The sequence below is a fragment of the Microchirus variegatus genome (assembly GCF_963457635.1).
Source record: "Microchirus variegatus genome assembly, chromosome: 20".
NCBI lineage: Eukaryota > Metazoa > Chordata > Actinopteri > Pleuronectiformes > Soleidae > Microchirus > Microchirus variegatus.
This window is the reverse complement of record NC_139821.1, coordinates 933,838-957,109: the sequence shown is the minus strand read 5'-3', so window position 1 is coordinate 957,109 and position 23,272 is coordinate 933,838. Positions and strand designations below refer to the sequence as shown.

Here is a 23,272-nt window from a genome sequence, read left to right as displayed (position 1 = left end):
ACAGTCAGGAAACAGAGGACAGAACTTCAGTCAGACAGAACTACAGTCAGGAAACAGAGGACAGAACTACAGTCAGGAAACAGAGGACAGAATTACAGTCAGACAGAACTACAGTCAGGAAACAGAGGACAGAACTACAGTCAGGAAACAAAGGACAGAACTTCAGTCAGACAGAACTACAGTCAGGAAACAGAGGACAGAACTACAGTCAGGAAACAGAGGACAGAACTACAGTCAGGAAACAAAGGACAGAACTTCAGTAAGACAGAACTACAGTCAGGAAACAGAGGACAGAACTACAGTCAGGAAACAAAGGACAGAACTTCAGTCAGACAGAACTACAGTCAGGAAACAGAGGACAGAACTACAGTCAGGAAACAGAGGACAGAACTTCAGTAAGACAGAACTACAGTCAGGAAACAGAGGACAGAACTACAGTCAGGAAACAAAGGACAGAACTTCAGTCAGACAGAACTACAGTCAGGAAACAGAGGACAGAATTACAGTCAGACAGAACTACAGTCAGGAAACAGAGGACAGAATTACAGTCAGACAGAACTACAGTCAGGAAACAGAGGACAGAATTACAGTCAGACAGAACTTCAGTCAGGAAACAGAGGACAGAATTACAGTCAGACAGAACTACAGTCAGGAAACAGAGGACAGAATTACAGTCAGACAGAACTACAGTCAGGAAACAGAGGACAGAACTACAGTCAGGAAACAGAGGACAGAACTTCAGTCAGACAGAACTACAGTCAGGAAACAGAGGACAGAACTACAGTCAGGAAACAGAGGACAGAACTACAGTCAGGAAACGGAGGACAGAACTTCAGTCAGGAAACAGAACTTCAGTCAGGAAACACAGGACAGAACTTCAGTTCCTTACATTTGACGTGCAGGTTGATGGTGCTCTTGTTCTTCCCGGCTAAGAAGGTGAACTCTCCGGCGTCGCTCCTGTACGTCTCAGAGATGGTGAGACGGTGCAGTTTCCTGATGACGGCGTAGCTGAATCGCTCCTCCTCCGCGATCTGGATCTTCACGCCGCTCCTCATCCAGTGACCGTCCACGTCGTCCTCGTCCACCTCGAACTCAAACGTCGCTCTCTGTTTCTCGATCACCTGCGAGGAAAGCGGAGTGGGCGGAGTTAAAAACAGCACTTATATTACAAATAAGACAAATGTGTGTGTGTGTGTGTGCACTCACAGTGATGTTCCTGCTAGCAGGAGCAGAGATCTTAATGTCCCGGCCCTCCACACTCAGATGTCCCTTGGACATGCTGGACCCGGCCACGGTGGTGTACTCTCCAGCGTCGGACATGCGCACGGACGGCAGAACCAGACGGTGCACAAATTTATCTGAGCTCATTTTATATCTACGGGAAACAGAAAGTTTGATAAAAATGAAGTTCCTCTCATCATTTTTCTTCGCACAAGCGAGTGTGAGCGAGCTCACCTGTCGGACATCTCCAGCTCCTGACCGTCCTTCATCCACATCACCTGGACGTTCGGCTCGGAAACCTCACACTCGAACGTCGCCCTCTTTTTCTCCGTGATCTTCAGGTCCTTCAGATGTTTGGTGAACTCGACCACACGAGCTGCGCGGGAAAAGGAAAACGGTGAGTCAGACACGCAAAGCTTTGGGGCGAAGGGTGAGGTCACAGCCAGCGAAGAGCGAAGGTCTTTACCCTCCACGTAGAGTTTGGCGCTGGTGACCGCAGAGCCGGCCTTGAAGGTGTACTCGGCGCTGTCGCCAAAGTGGACGTTCCTGATGCTCAGCGTGTGCGTGAGCTGTTTGCAGCGAGCCTGGCAGCGGTCCGTGGAGCGGATCTCGGCGCCGTTCTTCAGCCATTTGTAAGCGATTCCCTCGTAGTTCACGTTCACCTCAAACGTGACCGAGTCCTTCTCCTGCGCGTTCTGGTCCTGCAGCGCTGTCGTGATCTGAATGGCTGGAGACAAAAAAAAAGCGACGGCAACAACGTTCAGTCGGGCAAAGTTGGAAAGTATAAACGATGGAGGGTTGAGCCCCTACTGCGTAATGCGTTATCCGACTGCGGATACGCGCTGCAATTTCCCGCCCGATCAGTAGGGGTCGCTGCGCAAGGTTGTCGTGCTTTTGGCTACAGTGAGCAATGGCGTCCGAGAGAGAAAGACTGTTGTTGTTGTTGAAACAGTGGCCGTTTCTCACTTTTCTGTGTCACGGAAACGCAGTTTTAAGATAATTTGAGGCGAGAAATTGGCCATTTAGAGCCTAAACATGTGGTTTGTGTGTGTTAAGGTATGACGTATTTATAGTTTGGCAGCGACGTTGTCGGCGGTGATCAGCTCCGCCTCCGTGGACGCTCGGGTGCGCACTGTGAGCCGGCACAGAGCAGCGTTATCTCGGCCTGTCCTGAGGACCAATCGCAGCTCTTGCCGTCTCCGTTGTCCCTTGACGGACACTTATATTTCGTGCAGTCAGAGACGACGCAGAGACTCTACGTCGACACAGAGGGGCGGGACTTACGGCTGACGGCGAGCGTCGCTGAGACGCGGTCGCTCCCGCAGACGAAGGCGTACTCTCCAGAGTCGACCTGGCTCGTGTTCACGATCCTCAGCTGGTGCACTTTCCCCTGGACCTCGATCCTGAACTTCTCGCTCATCTCGACCTCCACGCCGTCCTTCAACCACACGGACGGGATGTTGAAGTGAGACACTTCGCAGTCGAACATGGCCACCTGGGTCTCCGGCACCTCCACGTTCTTCATGGACCTGGTGACTTTCAGCGCTGAAAAGAAGAGAGAGCATCGAGAGGAACCGTCAAGTGTTAGAAAAACTCTTCGAAAGTCTCCAAAGACGGGTTAACCCTTCGCTGATACTCACACTCCACAAAGAGACGAGCGCTGCTGTACAGGTGTCCGACCTGCACCGTGTACTCGCCCTCTTTGCTGGCGTCCACGTCCTGGACGATGAGTTTGTGGTTCCTCTTCTCCGAGATCATCGCGTAGTGCTCGCTCGGCGCCAGCTCCGTTTTGTTGAACAGCCATTTCACGGGAATGTTTTCCTCCGAGACGCCGACGTCAAACGTGGCGCTGGCGCCCAGAAGTGACGTCACGTCTTTCGGCTTCTTCAGGATCTTGATTGCTGTTGGGAAATGTTTTAAGGTTTTTAAACAGGCTTCGACTCTTGCGTCGCCGCGTTCTGATAAATCAGAGGTTGCTTACTTTCGACGTTGAGCCTGGCATTGGCTGAGAGTTTGCCCAGTTTGAAGGAGTAGACGGACTCGTCCTGCGTGTTGCAGTTCTTGATCTTCAGGGCGTGGACGGTGCCTTCGATGGTGATCTCGCATTTATCGCTGTTCTGGATTTCCACGCCGTTCCTGATCCACTGCGCTCCCCTCACGTTTTCGTGGGTCAGCTCGAGGACGAACACGGCGTCCTGGGTCTCGACCACGTTCTGGTTCTTCAGAGTCTTTTTCACCTTCACCGCTGTGGTGACAAACATCGCGGTTAATCCACAGTTTGGACTCTTTTGGAAAACTTTTTTTTTGGACTTTGTTTAGCGTGGACTTACCCTCAACCTTTAGGGTGGCGGAGGTCTTGGAGGAGGCCACCTGGTAGGTGTACTCCCCGATGTCGGTTGCTTTGGTGATGATGATGACGAGGCGTCTGACGGTGCCGTCCACCTCGCTCACCACGTTGTCGCTGAAGTCGACGGCCTTCCCGTCTTTCAGCCAGTTACCCTCTGCGGTCGGGTTGGAGACCTCACACTCCAGCACGGACGTCTGGGAGTCGGCCACCACCATATCCCGCAGGGGCTTTTTGATAGCGCCACCTGGTGACAGGAAATGTTAAATGGTAACGTCCAAATAAGGCTTCATGACTGAGAAATTAAGCTTAAGCGAGTGATGTAAACTCAGCGTTACCTGTTACAGTGAGAGACGCGCTGCACGTCTTCTCACCGGCGGCGAACATGTACTCGCCCTCCTCGTCCTTCATGGCGTTCATGACGGTCAGAGTGTGGCGCTTGTTCTTGGACTCCATCTTGTACTTGCCGCCGGCTTTCAGCGGCTGCCGCTTGAAGGTCCAGAAAGCGTCGATCCCCGGGTGAGAAACCTCGGCCTCGAAGACCACGTTGTCCGACTCGGAGCATTCGTTGTCCTTGATCGGCGTCACAATCTGAACAGCTGAGAGAGGGAGCCAGGTTAAAAGTGGAGCCGTTTGCGAACACGCGAAGAGATAAACCGTCGCTCGCGTGACTTACTCTCGACAGATAACCTGCAGCGGGTCTCGGCTCGGCCGACGATCAGTTTGAAGGATCCTTCGTCGGAGGCGAACGTCCTGGTCAACACCAAACGCTGCTTAACTCCCTTCGCCACCATCTGGACTCGCTCACTGGGAACCAGCAGCTCGTCATTTTGGTACCATTTGACGGAGCTGATGTCCTGAGCGGAGATCTTGGTCTCCAGCACAGCCTTCGTCCCCTCAACGACACTTATGTCCTTCAGCGGGATCACCACACCGATCGCTGGAAAAGGAGATTGAGGTGTTTTGTTTAAAAATGATCAAATTTGGTAGAAGAAATGTGTTCATGAGAATCTACTCACTCTGAACGAGCAGCTTTGCCGAGGTGGAGATGCCGTGAGTCGGAACAACGAACGAATAAGCTCCACAGTCGTCCTTGCTGGTGTCTTCGATCAGGAGCTTGTGGCTCTGTTTGTCGACGACGACGTGGACGCGGCCCGAGACGGCGATCTGCTGCCCGTTCTTCGTCCAGTTCCCTTCAACGTTCTCCTGAGAGAACTTGACCTCCATCTGAGCGATGTCGCCCTCGCAGACCGTCAGGTCGCTCAAAGGCTGCATCAGAGTCACCGGACGCACTGAAACACCACAGCAAAGCGGTTACACACCGAACGCATTACGACTTTACATCCAAACACATTCGGACCCAACGTCACAAACTCACATTTCATTTTGAGCGAGGCGCTGGTCTTGAACTCGGCCACTTTGAAGGTGTATTTTCCCTGGTCCTCCTTCTTCACGTCCTTCACAGTCAGGGAGTGACGTCCGCGGCGGGACAACATGACGTATTTGCTGCTGGGAGAGAGAGACTTTTCTCCAAAGAACCAGCTTCCCTCCGAATCCTCTCGGGAAACCACACACTCAAACTCTCCAGAGTACGACTCCGGCACCTCCGTGTTCTCCAGCTGCTCCACGATCTCCAGGGGAGCTCCTGCTCACGGAATAACAAAGGTGATTTTTATTTTATGCCTTCATACAGTCACCATACAGTCCTAGTCATGTACCCACCTTCTACGTTGAGCCTAGCACTTGTTCTGACGTCGTCGTCTATAACTACGCATGTATACTCGGCGTCATCCCTCATGCCGATCACCAGCACCGACAGGAAGTGGACCTTCCTGTCCGAGTGCATCCTGTACTTGTCTCCGGAGAAGATCTCCACGTTGTCCTTCTGCCACTTGACTTTGACGAAGGGCTCGTTGGTCTCGCACTCGAAGGTCGCCATGGTGTCCTTCTCTTTGGCGTCCACGTCCTCCAGCTTCTGCGTGAAGCTGATGACTTGTTTCGCTGCGTAAAACGACAAAGTATTTGACAGTAAACACAAGACTCTCACACGTGGGACCAGTTCCCAACCTTAATGTAGACCATTGGTTCTCAAAGTGCAGCCCGGGGGCCAATGACGGCCCGCAGAAACATTTCTGGCGGCCCCGCAATGAATTACAGCTGTTAGTTTTAATCCAGGAGCGACTAAGCTTGTTAAATGTTTATTGGACATTACTGGATACAGACCAATCAGTGTAAACAAACATACTGAGTATTTACCTGGTTTCTATATGGTGAATTTTAGTGTATTATTGAGTTATAAGCTGGTAATAAGCAGGTAGCTACAGCCCCCAATTACTAGCTATTTACCCAGTAAATATAAGGTAACAGAAATGTGTTACTTGGTATTAACCTGTAATTAGAAGGTAAGAACTATGGCCAAAATACTGGGTAATTACCCAGTAAATTATAAATTGTTATTATATTAACGTTTAAATTACATTATATTAACGCTTATATTACTTAACGCTAAACTGTAGAACTGCAATCTGGTCATTACAATTATTATAAATGGGATTTCTTTCTGTTTTGTCCAATGTTGGGTTCCTAAATTGACTCTCAGTCCAGTGTTGGGTTCCTAAATTGGCCCTCAGTCCAATGTTGGGTTCCTAAATTGACCCTCAGTGCAATGTTGGGTTCCTAAATTGACCCTCAGTGCAATGTTGGGTTCCTAAATTGACTCTCAGTCCAGTGTTGGGTTCCTAAATTGGCCCTCAGTCCAATGTTGGGTTCCTAAATTGACTCTCAGTCCAGTGTTGGGTTCCTAAATTGGCCCTCAGTCCAATGTTGGGTTCCTAAATTGACCCTCAGTCCAATGTTGGGTTCCTAAATTGACCCTCAGTGCAATGTTGGGTTCCTAAATTGGCCCGCAGTGCAATGTTGGGTTCCTAAATTGACCCTCAGTCCAATGTTGTGTTCCTAAATTGGCCCTCCGGTATCAAAACTTTGAGAACCCCTGATGTAGACCTTAAAGTCAACGTAAAAGTTACCTTGCACCAGCAGGAAAGCGTGGCTGGACGTTTCTCCGGCTTTGTTTGAAGCTTTGACCATGATGCTGGCAGAATCTTCCGCGACGACGTTCCTGATCACCAGCTCGCACACGTGGTCCTCGGGCCAGAACCAGGAAATGCGATCAGACTTCTCCAGCTGAACGCCGTTCTTGAACCACTGGCACTCGGGTTCCGGTCGGCCGACGACTCGAACCCTGAACTTGACCTCGTCTCCTTGTGCGACCGTCTGACTCGTGATGCGTTCCTGGATTTTGGGAGCTTCCATGCTGGCGGAGAGCTTGACCCTCTCCGGCTTCAGCGCCTTCGCGGTCAGCTTGCGACGCTCCTCCTCTTTCTTCTTCTCGGCCTCCTCCTTCTCCTTGGCGTGGTGAAGCAGGTCCTCCTTCGTCTTCTTCAGCAGATCCTCGTAGCTTTCGTCCCTCTTGCGCGACTTGAGCTCCACCGCTGTGATGGACTCGTAGTAGCCTTCCTCCGTCCTGCGCTTGAACTTGCCCCTCAGCTCCTCCGACTCCTCCGTGGATTTCTCGTGAACGATTCTCTGGGACTTCTTGAGCGTGACCACCTCTTTAAGCTGAGAGTCCTCTGCTGGTTTCTCTGCTTTCACCACTTCAAATGAAACTTTCCCAGGTTCAGCTTGAGCCGCGGTTGGTTTGGCCTCAGGAGCTCGACGCAGATGAGTCCTGAAGTCCTCTTTCTGCTGGACCTCCAGCTTCACCGTGTGCTCGGTGGAGCCCAGGTTGTTGTCAGCCACCACTTTGACTTCTCCTGAGTCGTAGGACTTGATATCAGTGACTTCCAGGTAATAGATGCCGTCATAACGAAGTCTGTACCGTTTACTCCTGCGGATAAGTTGCCCGTTGATGTACCAGTTGACCTTCGGCGTTGGATAACCGGTGACTCTGCAGCGGAATCTGGCCGTTTCGCCCTCCACAACTTTGGCTGGTTCGGGGAGAAGGACAATGTCGGGTTTCATTTTCTCAGTTTCGTCGTCAACAGTGACTCCTGTTGGACCTTCGTGAGCCAGGCGCTCGATCTCCTCCATTTTGTGCACCCTGCCTTCAGGAAGCTGCGATTCCTCCACAAGGCCTTTCTCGTCCTTGACGATCAGGGTGGCCGAGGTCTGGTCGACTCCGAACTTGTTAGCGACTCTGCAGGTGATGACGCCGCTGTCTCTGGCGTAGGCCACCTCATAGTCAAGGCTGCAGTAGCCAAACTCGTTGACCATGCGCAGCCTGTTAGCGGCTGCCAGCGGTTTGCCGTCGTGCAGCCACTCCACCGCCATGGTGGGGTCGCCGATGGGAGTCAGTCTGCACTCAAAGTGAGCCGGACCGAAGCGCTTCATGCGAACAGACGTCAGCTTCTTCTTGAACAGCGGTTTCTGCTGCTTCTCTTTGTCGTAAAGGTCGCCCTCCTCCCACTGCTCCTGACCGTAGCGCTGGTGGAGCGGCTCCACCTCCGGAGGACTGATTTCTTTGGCTTTGTAGGTTCCTCTGGGAATGATGAGCTTCCTCTCTGGTTCAGGTTCAACGTAGTCCAGCTCCACGTTGACCCTGCAGCGGGTGGTGTCTCTGCCCGCCTTGTTAATGGCTGTGGCTGTGTACCAGGCGCTGTCCACGCCGGCCGCAGACGGGATCTGGAATTTGGCCTCTCCTCTTGTTCCTTCAATCCTGGAACATAGAATTTGTCATTTTCAGATACAGCTACAATAACAAGATCACTTTTCAAGGTCAAAGTTAATTTTATTCAATACTATTAGTACGAGAAAACGAATGTAGACTAAAGTCTGACTAGAGTCAAAAGTTCTGTTTTGAATTGATTTCTATACATATACAGATACATATATACATATATACATATATAAATATACACATATACACATATACAAATACATATACAGATACATATACATATATACATATATATACACATATACATATATATACACATATACATATACACACATATACATATATATATATACACATATACATATATATATACATATATATATATATATATATACACACATACATATATATATATATATACACATATATGCATATATATATACAAAACAAAGAAGTGAGCTTCAACGTTCCTTTTAAAAAAGGCTGCCCCCTACTGGAGAAGAGGTGAAATATAACGCATTTCTTCATCCTTGTCGTAGAACATCATGCTTGATTGTTGGCGCATTCTTCAAATTACCGTAACTCCTCGCTACTTCGTGCAATTTTAATCATTCGAGCTGCGCCTGAAAGCTGTGAAACGTGGCTTTCTGATGCTATAACATGCATTAACGGTAATGACCGAGTGCCGTGTAGGGAGAGGGAGGGAATGAGCAGCAGCTGCAGGCATAAACACTGTTGTACAGATAAACAAATGTACCTTATGTTGGGATGTTTGTGTGCGGTGATGATGTCGCTGTTCTTCAGCCACACGATGTCGGGCAGCGGGTTTCCGATGGCGCGAACAGCCAGTTCCACCAGAGTCCCCTGCTTCACGCTCAGGTTCCTCAGCTTCTCGGTGAACTGCGGTCGCACCAGGGATTCTTTAGCTGAGGCGAGGAAAACGCAAAGATTGTCGTTCAAAGGTAAATAACCGAGCGGTCAAATGATCTCCTGCCAAAAGACTAAGAGAGAGAATCTTACCGTCAACGCTGAGGGTGACGGAGAGCGACGAACGCCCGGCTCTGTTCTGAGCCACGACCGTCCACTCTCCAGAGTCCTGTGGTGACGCCGGTGCGATGATCAGAGACTGAGTGCCGTCCTCTTTCACCACAATCTTGTGGGTCATGTCGCTGACCACTTGTTGTCCTGAGGAGACAAGACAACAAAGATAAATAATCAAACTCTCTTAACCACTTCTTCCCTGACCCTCTTTTTGGAGGCCCTGCTCGAAAATGACATGCCCAAACTAAATAGAGTAAATCTCTGCAGTTACAAGCTCTATGTGGATTATCTTGGTATCAAACTACAGATAACACTTGTGAGATTCCACCAGAGGTGTAAGTTTCACTGTAGATGCCACTGTGTCAGAGTAAATGTACATGGAACACAGCATAAATGAAGGATATTTTTCTCTCGCCTAAAAAAATATTGCATTTTAAAGCAAATATCACCTTTAAAATATGCAGTAGGAGCTTAAAAACACATGGAGGTCATGTAACAACATGTGGACATGAGCTGTGCAAAGTATGATGCTGCTGAAGTGAAGCAGAGTGAAATTACAGAGGTTTTAGTAAAGAGATGTCTGGGCGTTCTCTCTTGTTTGGCACAGTTTGGCACCACCTGTGCCATTTGAGATTTCTTAGGTACCGAATTATTAAAAACACATTTAATTTTATTTACATGTCACTATTGATCTAAAAATAACTTGTTTAAAAAAAAAAAGTATGATAACTCGCTGTAAATGGATGCTCCCTGTGCGGTGCGTAATAACAACTCTGCATCGTCTTCATTTACGCAGCGCCACAGCTCTGGCTTACCTTGGTCAATTTGAGTGATTGACAGCTCGTTTTAAACCTCTAAACCAATAGAATCAGACCCCGGTCTCCAAATACGTGAGAATCACTTCATTAGCGAGTCAAAAGGACTTAAATGCATATGACGCATTTGTGCGGACATTCGCCTTTCTCTAATCAGAGATACCAGGGGGCAACCGTGAAGAAGAGGTTTTAACAAATACTGATGTGTAGTAAAGTTTACCCACCGTTGAGGAACCAGTATGTGTCGGGCATCGGTCTGCCGACGACCTTCAGGTCGAACCTGGCAGTCTGACCCTCGGAGCATTTACACGAGGACGGCTTCATGACAAACACGGGTTTGTAGAGTCTTTCCAGCTGAGCTTCGTCCGTCTCATCGAGGCGGCGAGCGGGAGAACGTCCGGGAGAGCGACTGGGAGAGCGACCGGGCGATCGGCTCATCGAGCGAGGGGAGGTGGACCTTGGGACGTAAGACTCTGAACGTCAGCACCTGAAAGCGTCGTACGTGAAACCTCACCTGTGATCGCGCAACACCTCACCTGATCCTCTGCACCGCAGGCTGTGCGGTGTATCTCTGAGGAGCTCCAGCTCCAGACGGCTCCACGTAGAGCTTCCCAGAGCTGACCACGTTCCCCTTCATGTTGGTGGCAAAGACGGTGTACACGCCCTCGTCCTCTGGCTGCACCTCCGGCAGGCGAAGACTGGCGCGTCCGTCCTGAAGCGCTTCCATCTGGTGACGGTCGCCGGGCCTGATGCGCTGGCCGTCTTTGAACCAAACGATCTGATAGGAAACAAAAACAAAAAATAATTAAGATAAAACCACTTGGAAGAAGCGACGCTTCACAAAGGTGTGACGTGATGTCTGCGGTACCTTAGGGAGCGGCAGTCCTGACGTTTTGCAGTGGAACGTGACGCCCATTCCTTCCATGATCCTGTAGTTTTTGACGGGCGTGTCGAGGGTCGGCTGCGTGGCCTCGGTGGCGGCGGCGGTCACCATCAACTCTCCGTCCTCGGTCACAATCTCTCTGTAGGTAATCTTCATGATGGAGAACTCAATCTCATGGATTATCCTCTGCTCGATGGCAGAGAGGTGGAACTCCTGCAGACGAGAAGGTTCTTATTAATAGGATTTAGAACAGGGTCTCTGCGGGTTTCAACAAGTCAAATTTAAGACTTTTTAAGACTTTTTTAAGACCATAATGAATACAATTTAAGACCCGTTTCAAATCCATACTGGCAAAAAAGTACAAAAGACATGAAGGAAAATTTAAATGAAGGTAACGTTAATAGATTTTTAAGACCTTTGACAATTGTATTTCAGACCTTTCATGAAATTTTAGGAGAATTGTAGACATTTTAAGGCCTAAAATTCAAATAATTGGATTTAAGACTTTTTAAGACCCATGCGGATACCCTGCAGAACACGTGTCAAACTCATGGCCCGGGGGCCAGATGTGGCCCGCCACGTCATTTTATGTAGCCCGTGAATTGGTCTTAAAAATCTGTGCTGCTTTAAGGCATGCATTGACCATAAACTACATTTCCCACAATGCATGGCGAATGCGTTGCCCGCAAAGTGACGGCATCCCGCCACTAGATCGCAGTGTGTTATATGTGTATATGCATCACGCAACGAGTGAAATAAGTAATAAATACAGAAAGTTATTTAGCAATATAATACGGAGTAGTTACCTTTATATTTGGTAACATTTAGTTACATTTATTCTGTATGACAGTTACATCTTGGCCCTTTGAGGGTAACAATTATGCTGATGTGACCCTCAGTGAAAATGAGTTTAACACCGCTGCTGTAGAATGTCTGCTTATTGCTCCATAATCTGCCGGGTCCTGGTTCCTAACGAGTCTAAGTCCAAGTTCTTTATTGTGATTAACTTTGCAGGAGTTTGTAGAGCATGGCCCACACTCTGGTAAGGACGACCTCACCTGTCCTGAGATGACAGTGGTTGTCATCTGCTGCACGGTGGTGACGCTGACCGGGGCGACGTCGCCCACTGTGGGCTCCTGCACCACGGTGGTGACCTCAGTCATATAGGCCATTTCTAGTTTCTTCATGTATGCTTCGTATTCCTCTGCAGGACAAACACATTTACGTCACATGACAAAGTCGTCGTCTTCGTGTCGTCGTGTTCTCCAGCAGGACGGCGGTTTACGTACCTTCCTCCATCAGGGTGGCGGAGGCGGAGACTTCTCCCAGCTTGTTCTTGGCGTACACGGAATATTCTCCGGCGTCGTCGGCAAAGGTCATGGAGATCTCCAGCCTGCACGCTCCAGACTCCTTCTTGTACGCGACTTTGTACCTGATCGGACAGTAAAGGAGAAGGGAATGAAACGCGACGACCTGTGACCCCTGAAGCGTCGGCAGGACCAGGATGTTTGGACGTACCTGTATCCAGTGGTGAGCGGGATGCCGTTCTTCTTCCAGATAATGTGTGGTTTGGGGCTTCCGCCCACCTGACATTCAAAGACGACACACGCTCCCTCCACCAGCTTCTGGACACTGGGCGTCCTGATGAAGAAGGGGGCGGCGGCTGCGGTGTCGGACTCAGCCACGCTCACCTGGGACATGGTTTCTTCTCTGGATTCTTCAGTGACACTGGAAACGCAAACCTCAGGTTAGGACTTTGACCAACAAACTGCTGCGCTGTTAAAGGGACAGTTTTTTGTTCAGGTGTCAAAGCTGCTGTGAGCTGCTGTGTGTGTGCGCCCCCTGCTGCTGACAACCAAAACTCAACCGTCCCCGTACGAGACTTCTGCTGGACTCACAGTTTCTCGTGTTCGGCGATGACAGAAAACTCCTCTCTGCTCTCGATGTCCTCGGACACTGAAAGACAAAGAGTTTGTCTCAAAGGTTGAGCATCGTGTGACGCACAACGACACTTCCTGTTTGGCATACACTACCGGTCAATTTTTCCAGTTTTCTATTGAAATTCAAGCCATTCAAGTCCAATGAATAGCTTGAAATGGTACAAAGATAAGTAGTGAACTGCTAGAGGTTCAAATTAAAAAGGTATGGTTACCCAAAAACAAAAGAAGAAAGTCAAGGTGAGTAGTGTTTCCTTCACTCAGAAACTGGAGAAACTCTGACAGAGCCAAAGCCACAACAGACGTTTCTGAGAGTCAACAGCTTGGATGATCGACAAGAAGAGAAGACTTGGAGGGTCAAATGGTCGAGTTGCAGCAAGAAAGCCATTTCTAAGACGTCAGAATAAGAAGAAAAGGCTTGTCTGGGCCATGAAACACCGCCAATGGACGACTGAAGTCTGGAAGAAGGTGTGATGGACTAATGAATCAAAGTTTGAGATCTTCGGTTCATCACGAAGGAGTTCTGTACGCCGTCAAGTCAGCGAAAGGATGGTGATGATGATGATAAGCCTCCTATCACGACAGCTATTGACTCTCAGAAACGTGTCTTGTGATTCTGTTGTGGCTCGACTCTCCCAGTTTCTGAGGAACCTTTCTTTTTAACCTCTAGCATTTCACTATTTACCTTTGTACCATTTCAAGCTATTCATTGGACTTGAATGGCTTGAATTGGGGCGTTCTAGAACCTTTGACCGGTAGCGTACACTGTTTACATCGTCCTGGTCTATAGTCTATAGTCACTGACCCTGGACGAGCAGGTAACAGGAAGTGCTGACGGTTCCGGCCTCGTTGGTGGCGGTGCAAGTGAAGCGTCCGCTGTCTTCGGCGAACGCCTCGCGGATCACCAGTCGGGCGAATCCCTTCTCGTAGGTGATCTGGAAATCGATGGAGCTCTCTATCTTGTAGTCTTCTCTGAACCACATGATGACCGGCGCCGGGTGTCCGCTGATGTGACACTCCAGGGTCACCGACTCGCCCTCCGTCACGTTGGTGTTTTTCAAACCCTACGAACGCAGAGACAGACGGTGATTACGTGTCGATAAAAGTTGCAGGGAAAGTATCGTTGGTGAAAGGACGACGTGACTTACCGACACCAGCGTGGGCGGGATTACGCCGTCACCGCTGACTGAAGCTACAGCCGCTGCCTCCACCACCTGTCGAACAGTCACAGACGTGTGAGCGCAGGGGAAAACATGGCAACGACCAGGGTTCGTACACTTTTTTAGCAATAGTTTTCCATGACTTTTCAATGACTTTCCAAGACCGAAAACCGGTGCCATCCCACAGTCTTTACATGAACGTCCGTCGGTTTTGACTGCAAATCTTTGTTAAGACTTTGGTCAAATAAAAAAACATACGCAGTTTGTTGCGACACGTCTTTCATTATCAGCATTTTGCACGTCCGTGGTCTGCGATCTTTCAGCAGCCAAAGTTTCTCAAAATCGCAAAAAAACGATCTCAAATTCCATGTGAGGACTTCATTTTATCTATGTTTTACGCATCCAAAATATCATCCATGCAATATTTCCATGACTTTTCCAAAACTTTACAGCAAATTTTGTTTTTCATTAACTTTTCTAGGACCTAGAAAATGCGTTTTCACTTTCCAAAACTTTTCCAGGTTTTTCAACAGAAACACAAAAACAGACACAGACGTGAAGAGGACGACACACAGAGTGTCAAGAAAAAGCATCGACGAGGGTGTTAACGTGTCGTTAGAGCGACGTTCGTCCTCACAGAAATCAAGAAAACCATAAAGTTTGGTGGTGATTTAGAAAACCCCGCCCCTTAGATTCAGGCCAGCGGTTGTTGACAAAACCTTGAACGGACTGTTACGATCTAAAGCTTAATTCATTCATCAGGTTTTCTTTTCCTGTTCAGGTCCAGGTCCTGAGACTCTGTCACAAACCTGGGTTCTCCACTCCTCATGCATTTGCCTCTCGGCCCCTCTCTGTATTTCCACTCCAACGAGACTCTGATATTTCCCGGACAAGTCTTTGAACGGCGGCGGAACGGACTCTGACGTCGCTCTGACCTCCGCTGCTTTGCGACCGGGACTGGGAGACTTGACCGGCTTGATGATCTTTCTGGTGGCGACGGTCGTCGCAGAAAACTCTTTGTGGAGAGAGGCGATGGCCGAGCCGGCGATGGACACCTGACCGGGCCAAAGAGGAGGAAGAAGAACGTGTGGTTTTGGCGTTTGAAAAGGTTTGTTAAAGTTAAACAGCAGCACAGCGTTAGTTTGATGAAAGGGAACGCGCAGGGGAAAAAAAAAAAAGGTGTGAAGTTTGAAGGAAAAACAAAGTTTAATGCTGGTTTTAGTCGATTACTTCTACACTACAGCTCACACCAAGTTCAGGCAACATCTGGTGAATGGTGGCTACGTTTAGAGTTATTTCAGGTCATCTAAACTTTAAACCGGGACCGTATCTATGTTCCCCTGGGTCCTATGTTCCCCGCTTTGTATGTGACCGGGGAACATAGGACCCTTTCTCTAAAAAAGGGTCCTATGTTCCCCACTTTCACCCAAAAGGACCCGGGGACCATAGGACCCTAACTCCTTACCCTAACCCTAACCCCAACCCCAACCCCAACCCCAACCCCAAACCCCAACCCCAACCCCAACCCCGACCCCGACCCCGACCCCAAACCCAACCCTACCCTACCCTAACCCTAACCCTTTACCCTGGAGCTCCACACCCAGGCTTCCACAAAGTGGGGAACATAGGACCTTATTTGGGAAAAATGGGGAACATAGGACCCGGGGAACACAGGTACGACCCCCTTTAAACCTCTTTGCAGGCTTGTTTTTCAGAGTCTACTTGTTATTGTTTTTCAGAGTCTATTTGTTAGCATCAGTTAGCATCAGTTAGCATCAGCCCACTGGTTCCGTTAGTTACAGGTGGTTATCTGACGGTTATCTGACGTTGCCTGAAGTTACCTCACGTCTTACCTCAGCGCTAGCCTCGGGTTTTGGGACAGAAACTTTAGAGACAATGAACTGTGGACCCGAGGACGAGGCCAGAGCAGCGTCCTCGTGGGAGCCCATTGCTGTCAATGTCTGAATCTGCAGCAACCAACAGAGTTCAGAACGTTAGCAACACCGACGAGTCAGCGGGATATTATTTTACTGACTGCACAGATTGTTTCTCGCGGCCTCTCTAACCTGAGGTCCAGCCGCGAACTCCTGAGCAGTAAGAGTTTTTGTTGTTGTCCACGCGACACCATACTGCTGTTCTGCAGCTGCAGCAGCAGCAGCGGCGGTGGCGGCGGCTGCGGCGGCTGCAGCAGCGGCTACAGCGGCCTGCTGTTTTAACTTTGCTTCTACAGCTTCCTCCTCCTCCTCCTCTTCTTCAGCCCGACCGCCCTCGCCGTGCCCGGGCACTCGGACACGAGCGTGGTCAACAGCGGCCACGACGGTGGCCACCGCCCCGGCTCTGTGACCTCCTACAGCCTGGAGACACAACAGGCAGCACAGACAATCTCACAACAGAGGAACAGAGCCGCGAGCTCGCTGCCAAAAAAAACCAAAAACGTTTTTCACAAGAACCAGGAAGTACGCCAACGCTTTGGCGAGTCAGCAAAAAAGAAACAGGGTATGAGAAAAAGACAAGAAGAAGAAGAACTAGGACTCATGAAAGTCCAGGAGTGGAGACGTTCTCTGACCTCGGCCACTTCCTGTTTGGCGGCTAAATTCAAAATGGCCGACTTCCTGTTGGGTCAAGTTTGTGTCTGTAGACGTGTTCGGGGTCACGTTCCCATGTGACCACGCCCCTTTTAATCTGCAAAACCTTTCAATGACTTGATGTGTCCAGCACAAATGATCGCGTTTGCACACACACACACACACACACACACACATTCTTGTACTTGCTGCATACTGAGGACTGGGTTGCTGACAAAGTGAGGACCAGCATTTCCACTTTATAAATTAACACAATTACAAATATCTATTTCATGAATGACATCTATAAAGAACTACTGGTTGCAGTACCATAAAATGTCTGCAGGTGGAGCCCCAGAGCAAAAAGAGCTGGAAAACTTTTTTGATTTTTTTAAATTTTTGGTCGAAAATTTTACAAAAACATCATACTTATACTATGTCGACCAAAATAAAAAAAAAATTGACCAAAAATGTTTGGTCCAAAATTTTACAAAAACATCATACCAAAATAAAATGTCGACCAAAATAAAATAAAAATTTGACCAGAAATGTTTGGTCCAAAATTTTACAAAAACATCATACTTATACTATGTCGACCAAAAAAAAAAAAAAATGACCAAACATTTTTGGTGCAAATTTTTTTGGGTCAAATTTAAAAAAAAAATTCACCAAAAAATTTTTGGTCCAAAATTTTACAAAAACATCATACTTATACTATGTCGACCAAAATAAAAAAAAAATAACCAAAAATTTTTGGTCCAAAATTTTACAAAAACATCATACTTATACTATGTCGACCAAAATAAAAAAAAATTGACCAAAAAAAACGTCATACTAAACTGTCGTCCAAAATTTATAAAAATCTTTGCCAAAAAACAATTGAGTATATCATGTTATAGCAACCTAATGAAGTGATTTCAATGAAAACAAAGTGAGGACCGGCCATAATGTCCTCACTTTGTAAAAAGGACCTCACTTTGTTGGTTAAAAACCCTCACTGGTCCTCAGTATGCCGCAAGTACAAGAACACACACACACACACACATGACAGAGCGTGTAATAAAAATCATCAACAGTCAAAGGTCAAAGGTCATATAGGTTGCCAGTAAAACCGAATAAAAACAGGATTTTTTTATGATCTGACTCCGCCCCCATGACTGGCCCCGCCTCCTCACTCACCTCTTTGACCCCGGTGACCTGCTGCTCCCAGCGCTGCTCATGACTCACGCTGACGCCGCTCACGCTCACGCTGCTCACGCCGCTCACGGCGCTGTAGCTGACCTCCGACACGTAACCTTCCTGTTTCCACGGCGGCAGAACGTCACCGCCGACGCCACCGCCGACGCCAACGACCACCTGGCGGTGCATGGTGAGGGGGGACTGGACCGGCCTGAAGGGGCGGAGACGGAGATTTGTTTAGTGGGAGGGGCCAGAGGAAGACAATCACAGGTCTGAATATAGACTCCACCCACCTGCCAGGTGTGGGCGTGGGCGCTTTGACGTGTCGAACGGGCGACGGCGACTGCTGACGTCCTACGGTCACCTTTGTGACCACGGACGTGTGAGTCGGGGACTTAGACGTGGGCTTGGGAGGGATTCTGGGCGGAGTCTTGTGCGCGAGCTGCATTGCCAGCGCCGCCCCCTCGACCTGCATCTCCATCACGCCAGTTACAGCCTGGAAACTGGCCTCCATCTTCTGAGGACGAGCGACAGAGAGACAGAGGCGGTGAGACGGAGAGCGACGGCGAGACACGCCCACATTTTTACGTTTTCACTTAAACGTCACAGTTGTTACCTTTTCCACTCGAGTCTGACGAGCCTGTGAAATCTGAGACGTTGAAATCACGGTCTTTGTTTTCTTTGCTGGAACGGCTTCTTCACCTGAACAGAGACATCATCGTTAAAATGTAACGTTAGCGTAGAATGTTTGTGTTTAAAAATGTAACGTTTGCGTTAAAATGAAACGTTTGCGTTAAAATGTAACGTTTGTGTTTAAATTTAACGTTAGCGTAGAATGTTTGTTTTTAAAAATGTAACATTTTCGTTAAAATGTAACGTTAGCGTAGAATGTTTGTTTAAAATGTAACGTTTGCGTAAAAATTTAACGTAAGCGTAGAATGTTTGTTTTTAAAAATGTAACATTTTCGTTAAAATGTAACGTTTGCGTATAAATTTAACGTTAGCGTAGAATGTTTGTGTTTAAAAATGTAACCTTTGTGTTTAAAAATGTAACGTTAGCGTAGAATGTTTGTTTTTAAAAATGTAACATTTTCGTAAAAATGTAAAGTTAGCGTAGAATGTTCGCGTTTAAAAATTTAACGTTAGCGTATAATGTTTATGTTTAAAAATGTAACGTTTGTGTTTAAATTTAACGTGAGCGTAGAATCTTTATGTTTAAAAGTGTAACGTTTGCGTTTAAATTTAACGTTAGCGTAGAATGTTTGCGTTTAAAAATGTAACGTTTGTGTTTAAAAATGTAACGTTTGCGTTTAAACGTAACGTTAGCGTAGAATGTTCGCGTTCAAAAATATAACGTTGGCGTAGAATGTTTATGTGCAAAATGTAACGTTTGCGTATAAATTTAACGTTAGTGTAGAATGTTTGCGTTTAAAAATGTAACGTTTGCGTTTAAATTTAACGTTAGCGTAGAATGTTCGCGTTTAAAAATTTAACGTTTGTGTTTAAAAATGTAACGTTAGCGTAGAATGTTCGCGTTTAAAAATTTAACATTGGCGTAGAATGTTTATGTTTAAAATGTAACGTTTGCGTATAAATTTAATGTTAGTGTAGAATGTTTGCGTTTAAAAATGTAACGTTTGCCTTGAAATTTAACGTTAGCGTAGAAAGTTTGCGTTTAAAAATGTAACGTTTGTGTTTATGTAACGTTTATGCTTAAAAATGTATAACGTTAGCGTCATCATCATCAGATCCTGGACCTGAGCTATAACCTTCTCACACAACAACAGGTTAAAGCTCCTCACCCTGGACCAGCAGCTCGGCGGTGGACGTGGCCCGTCCACTGCTGTTGGTGGCGGTCACAGAATATGTCCCAGAATCCTCTGGGAAGGCCTCTGCGATCAGCAGACTGTAGAGGTCGCCCTCCTGCAGGATCCTGAAGTCGGCCGAGCTCTGGATCTCAGCTCCTTCTCTGTAGAACTTGACCACGGGTGTCGGGATTCCTGCGACGCGCACGTCCAGCCTCACCTGGCTGCCCTGTCTCACTGAGGAACTCTGTAGTCTCTGAAGGAAGCTAGGTGGCGCCGTCTCCACTGCAGAGAGACACAGATTGATGAGTGGACCCGAGTCTCACCTGAGTCTCACCTGTGACCGCGAGTCCGCCCGAGTCTCACCTTTAACCAGGAGCTCAGCCGTGCTCGTGGCCTGTCCGGCACCGTTGGTGGCTCTGATGGAAAACCGTCCGCTGTGCGCGGCGCTCACAGCGGGGATCTTCAGAACAGCGCGGCCATCGCTGAACGAGATCTGAACGCCGGGCAAAGCGGCGGCGGAAAGAACCTGACCATCACGGAACCAGCTCACCTCAGGAGCTGGAGAACCTGCGGGAGAACCAGAGGTACCAGAACCACGACGCAGGCCATTTTAATCACAACTGACACATGTTTTGAAATGATTTTAAAAACATATGTTACATAAATATAACGTTTGTGTTTTAAAATTTTACGTTTGTGTTTAAAAATTTAACGTTAGCATGAATGTTTGTGTTTAAAAATGTAAAGTTTATGTTTGAAAATGTAACGTTAGCGTAGAATGCTTGTGTTTAAAAATGTTACTTTGTGTTTAAAAAAGTAAAGTTTATGTTTGAAAATGTAATGTTAGCATAGAATGCTTGTGTTTAAAAATGTAACGTTAGCGTAGAATGTTTGCGTATAAAAATGCAACGTTAGCGTAGAATGTTTTTGTGTTTAAAAATGGATCGTTAGCGTAGAACCTTTGCGTTTAAAAATGTAATGTTTGTGTTTAAAAATGTAACGTTAGCGTAGAATGTTTGCGTTTAAAAATTTAACGTTTGTGTTTAAAAATGTAACTTTGTGTTTAAAAATGTAAAGTTTGTGTATAAAAATGTAACGTTAGCGTACAATGTTTGTGTTTAAAAATGTAACGTTTGTGTTTAAAAATGTAACGTTAGCATAGAATGTTTGTATTTAAAAATGTAACGTTAGCATAGAATGTTTGTGTTTAAAAATGTGAAGTTAGTGTAGAATGTTTGTGTTTAAAAAGGTAGATTGTTTGTGTTTTTAAATGTAACATTTGCGTAGAATGTTTGTGTTTAAAAATGTAACGTTTGTGTTTCAAAATTTAACGTTAGCGTAGAATGTTTGTGTTTAAAAATATAACGTTAGCGTATAATGTTTGTGTTTAAAAATATAATGTTAGTGTATAATGTTTGTGTTTAAAAATGTAACGTTTGCGTTTGTGCGGATTCTTACCGCTGACTTGAGCCTGGAACGTCGCGGCACTGCCCTCTAGTGCCACGACGCTCTGTAGCGGCTGCGTGAATGTTGGCGCTTGTGTTGACATGATGGGCGGCACCCTGCAAAACAAAACAGGAAGGAAGTTAAAGTTAAAAAAAAGAGTAATGTCAATGAGAAATGTCTCCTTTCCTTCCTGGGGTTAGGAAATACAGAAGGAACCTTCAGAAAAGGAGACATTGTTGCTCCTCTGTTCCACAAATAGATCCTTGACTCATTTTACACTGTCCCAAAGCATCATGGGAACACACACTCACACGCACACACACGCACACACACACAAATGGATGTGACATTATTAGTTTCATATCAATGACATCATTTCTTTGTCAGAATGTAGCAGTTTTTTTTTAATATTTTCACAATAAAAGTCGTGTTTCTGATCTGAGAAGAAAGAAAAACTTTTCATTTAAATCAAATTAAATCAGCTTAACGAAAATAAACCAATGATAAAAAAAATCACTTTTTAAGGACAGTTTTAAAGGGACATTTACGGACTTTTTGGACGTTTTATTCAAGAAAACCAAACTTGAAAGAGTGAAAGTTAAAGGTCGCACTAAAGTGATGAGTCACAGCAGCTGCAGCACGCACACACACACACACTGTGACACACACACACACGCACACACACTGACACACACACACCCTGTTTAAACTGGGCTGATGAAAACATGAATTATGATGGCGTTGAAACATAATTACTAATAATCAGGCGATAAATCATCGTTAATACACAATAAACAAACTAATTACTGCTCTTTATTTATAAGTGAAAGTCGTCTTCATCATCATCATCATCATCATCAAGATGGTGTCACTTATTTAATTCATTACTTTAATTTAACTCACTTTCATGTTTGTTTCTATGAATTCAAAATAAAATTAAAACATTCATGTATTTACACTTTCTTCACTGTGTGTGTGTGTTTGATGTCGATTCATTTTCACCTTCATCAATAATCAGTGAGTGATCGGCAGCTCGTGTGACACAAGCTCTCGGCTGATCAGAGGTCAGAGGTCAACACTTTGACCATAACTCTAAAAACAATCATAGATATTGATCAGTGTTTACAGTCGATCGGGAGAAACTTTGTCAGAATCAGCTGAGATTTATTTCCAGCAGGAATCTGAGCGACAGAAAAGGCAGCGGCCAAAAATAAACCCACACCCCCCCCGCGCCGCCCCCCGGCTCTTTGATTGACAGCCACCATGTGGCACATAACTGAGTGACCGACCACCGAGCCGATTCCCTTAAAAAGCCATCAACCCGAACCCAGCCACCCCCCCCCCCCCCCCCTCCACCACCACCACACACACACACACACACACACACAGACACACACCAGGCTATTCTGGGCCTCAGAATCTCAGATCACTGCTGCTGCCTCCGCTTCACACGCCAAAAAACACGCTAAAAAACACTCAAACGCCACTGTTTACAGGGACGCGTTCGGTCCCACGTAAAACCACAACAACCAACCAACCAAAACACACACACAGGTGCAGGGAACAATGTGAGGACTTGTGGGGACGTGATGTGATGGACGTGGTGGACGTTACTCACTTGTCTCCACAAGAGTGCCGGTACTGTTGGGACGAAGCCCCGGTGGACTCAGAACCGGCCGCGTCTCCTTATCCTGAAAAAAAATCCTCTCACAGAAATCCAGGTGAGAACGGTCGAGCCTCGGAATATTTTTCCCCCCCGACGCAGAGTAGTCCTGATTCCCTCCACCCGAGGCGAGGCTGGGAATGCTCCAACTGCTCAGGAGGGCCCTCACGCCACTCTGACCTTTTATACCACGGGGGGGCCGCCCGCATCACCGCCCACACCCGCCTCCCCATTGGCCGCCCGGGCGGCCTCAGGGGGGCGCGATGGGACACGGCAGCCATTTGTGAGAGGGTTCCAGGTCCTGGATGTGGACCTGGTTTTAATCAGGATCACAGTCTGTGGTCATCTGACACAGATCAGACACACACAGAGACACAGAGAGACAAAACCATCCAGACAAAGACTTTGACTAAACTTAAAAGACACAGGAAGTCGTTCAATAAGTGCTGACCAACAGGAGGCAGAGGCTGTGCCTGTCAATCAAACACTTAACCCCACCCCCGAACCTCCACACACACGTTATAACACACTGTTTA

At 47.3% G+C, this 23,272-nt stretch overlaps 1 protein-coding gene across 7 annotated transcripts in view; it reads right to left on the bottom strand.

The window, feature by feature from the left end:
- The window catches only part of ttn.1 (titin, tandem duplicate 1), a 149,846-nt gene extending 127,008 nt beyond the window's left edge, over window positions 1–22,838 (bottom strand). For all 7 annotated transcript variants that reach the window (XM_083906943.1, XM_083906948.1, XM_083906944.1 and 4 more), the window contains exons 1-35: window positions 22,692–22,838; window positions 21,086–21,189; window positions 19,991–20,194; window positions 19,622–19,909; window positions 18,436–18,521; window positions 18,113–18,336; window positions 17,820–18,030; window positions 16,143–16,430; window positions 15,930–16,043; window positions 14,886–15,131; window positions 14,065–14,130; window positions 13,722–13,980; window positions 12,878–12,935; window positions 12,498–12,707; window positions 12,269–12,411; window positions 12,038–12,183; window positions 10,965–11,192; window positions 10,633–10,874; window positions 10,321–10,553; window positions 9,261–9,425; window positions 8,998–9,166; window positions 6,592–8,279; window positions 5,288–5,566; window positions 4,944–5,210; window positions 4,585–4,857; window positions 4,242–4,505; window positions 3,904–4,164; window positions 3,552–3,812; window positions 3,203–3,466; window positions 2,862–3,122; window positions 2,506–2,766; window positions 1,688–1,948; window positions 1,456–1,597; window positions 1,207–1,375; window positions 890–1,121 (exon numbers count right to left, since the gene is read on the bottom strand). In XM_083906943.1, the coding sequence (XP_083763069.1) occupies window positions 890–1,121; window positions 1,207–1,375; window positions 1,456–1,597; window positions 1,688–1,948; window positions 2,506–2,766; window positions 2,862–3,122; window positions 3,203–3,466; window positions 3,552–3,812; window positions 3,904–4,164; window positions 4,242–4,505; window positions 4,585–4,857; window positions 4,944–5,210; window positions 5,288–5,566; window positions 6,592–8,279; window positions 8,998–9,166; window positions 9,261–9,425; window positions 10,321–10,553; window positions 10,633–10,874; window positions 10,965–11,192; window positions 12,038–12,183; window positions 12,269–12,411; window positions 12,498–12,707; window positions 12,878–12,935; window positions 13,722–13,980; window positions 14,065–14,130; window positions 14,886–15,131; window positions 15,930–16,043; window positions 16,143–16,430; window positions 17,820–18,030; window positions 18,113–18,336; window positions 18,436–18,521; window positions 19,622–19,909; window positions 19,991–20,194; window positions 21,086–21,176 (8,554 nt within the window). In that variant the 5' untranslated portion in view covers window positions 21,177–21,189; window positions 22,692–22,838. The remainder of the gene's footprint in view (window positions 1–889; window positions 1,122–1,206; window positions 1,376–1,455; window positions 1,598–1,687; window positions 1,949–2,505; window positions 2,767–2,861; window positions 3,123–3,202; window positions 3,467–3,551; window positions 3,813–3,903; window positions 4,165–4,241; window positions 4,506–4,584; window positions 4,858–4,943; window positions 5,211–5,287; window positions 5,567–6,591; window positions 8,280–8,997; window positions 9,167–9,260; window positions 9,426–10,320; window positions 10,554–10,632; window positions 10,875–10,964; window positions 11,193–12,037; window positions 12,184–12,268; window positions 12,412–12,497; window positions 12,708–12,877; window positions 12,936–13,721; window positions 13,981–14,064; window positions 14,131–14,885; window positions 15,132–15,929; window positions 16,044–16,142; window positions 16,431–17,819; window positions 18,031–18,112; window positions 18,337–18,435; window positions 18,522–19,621; window positions 19,910–19,990; window positions 20,195–21,085; window positions 21,190–22,691) is intronic.
- Between the last annotated feature and the right edge of the window lie 434 nt (window positions 22,839–23,272).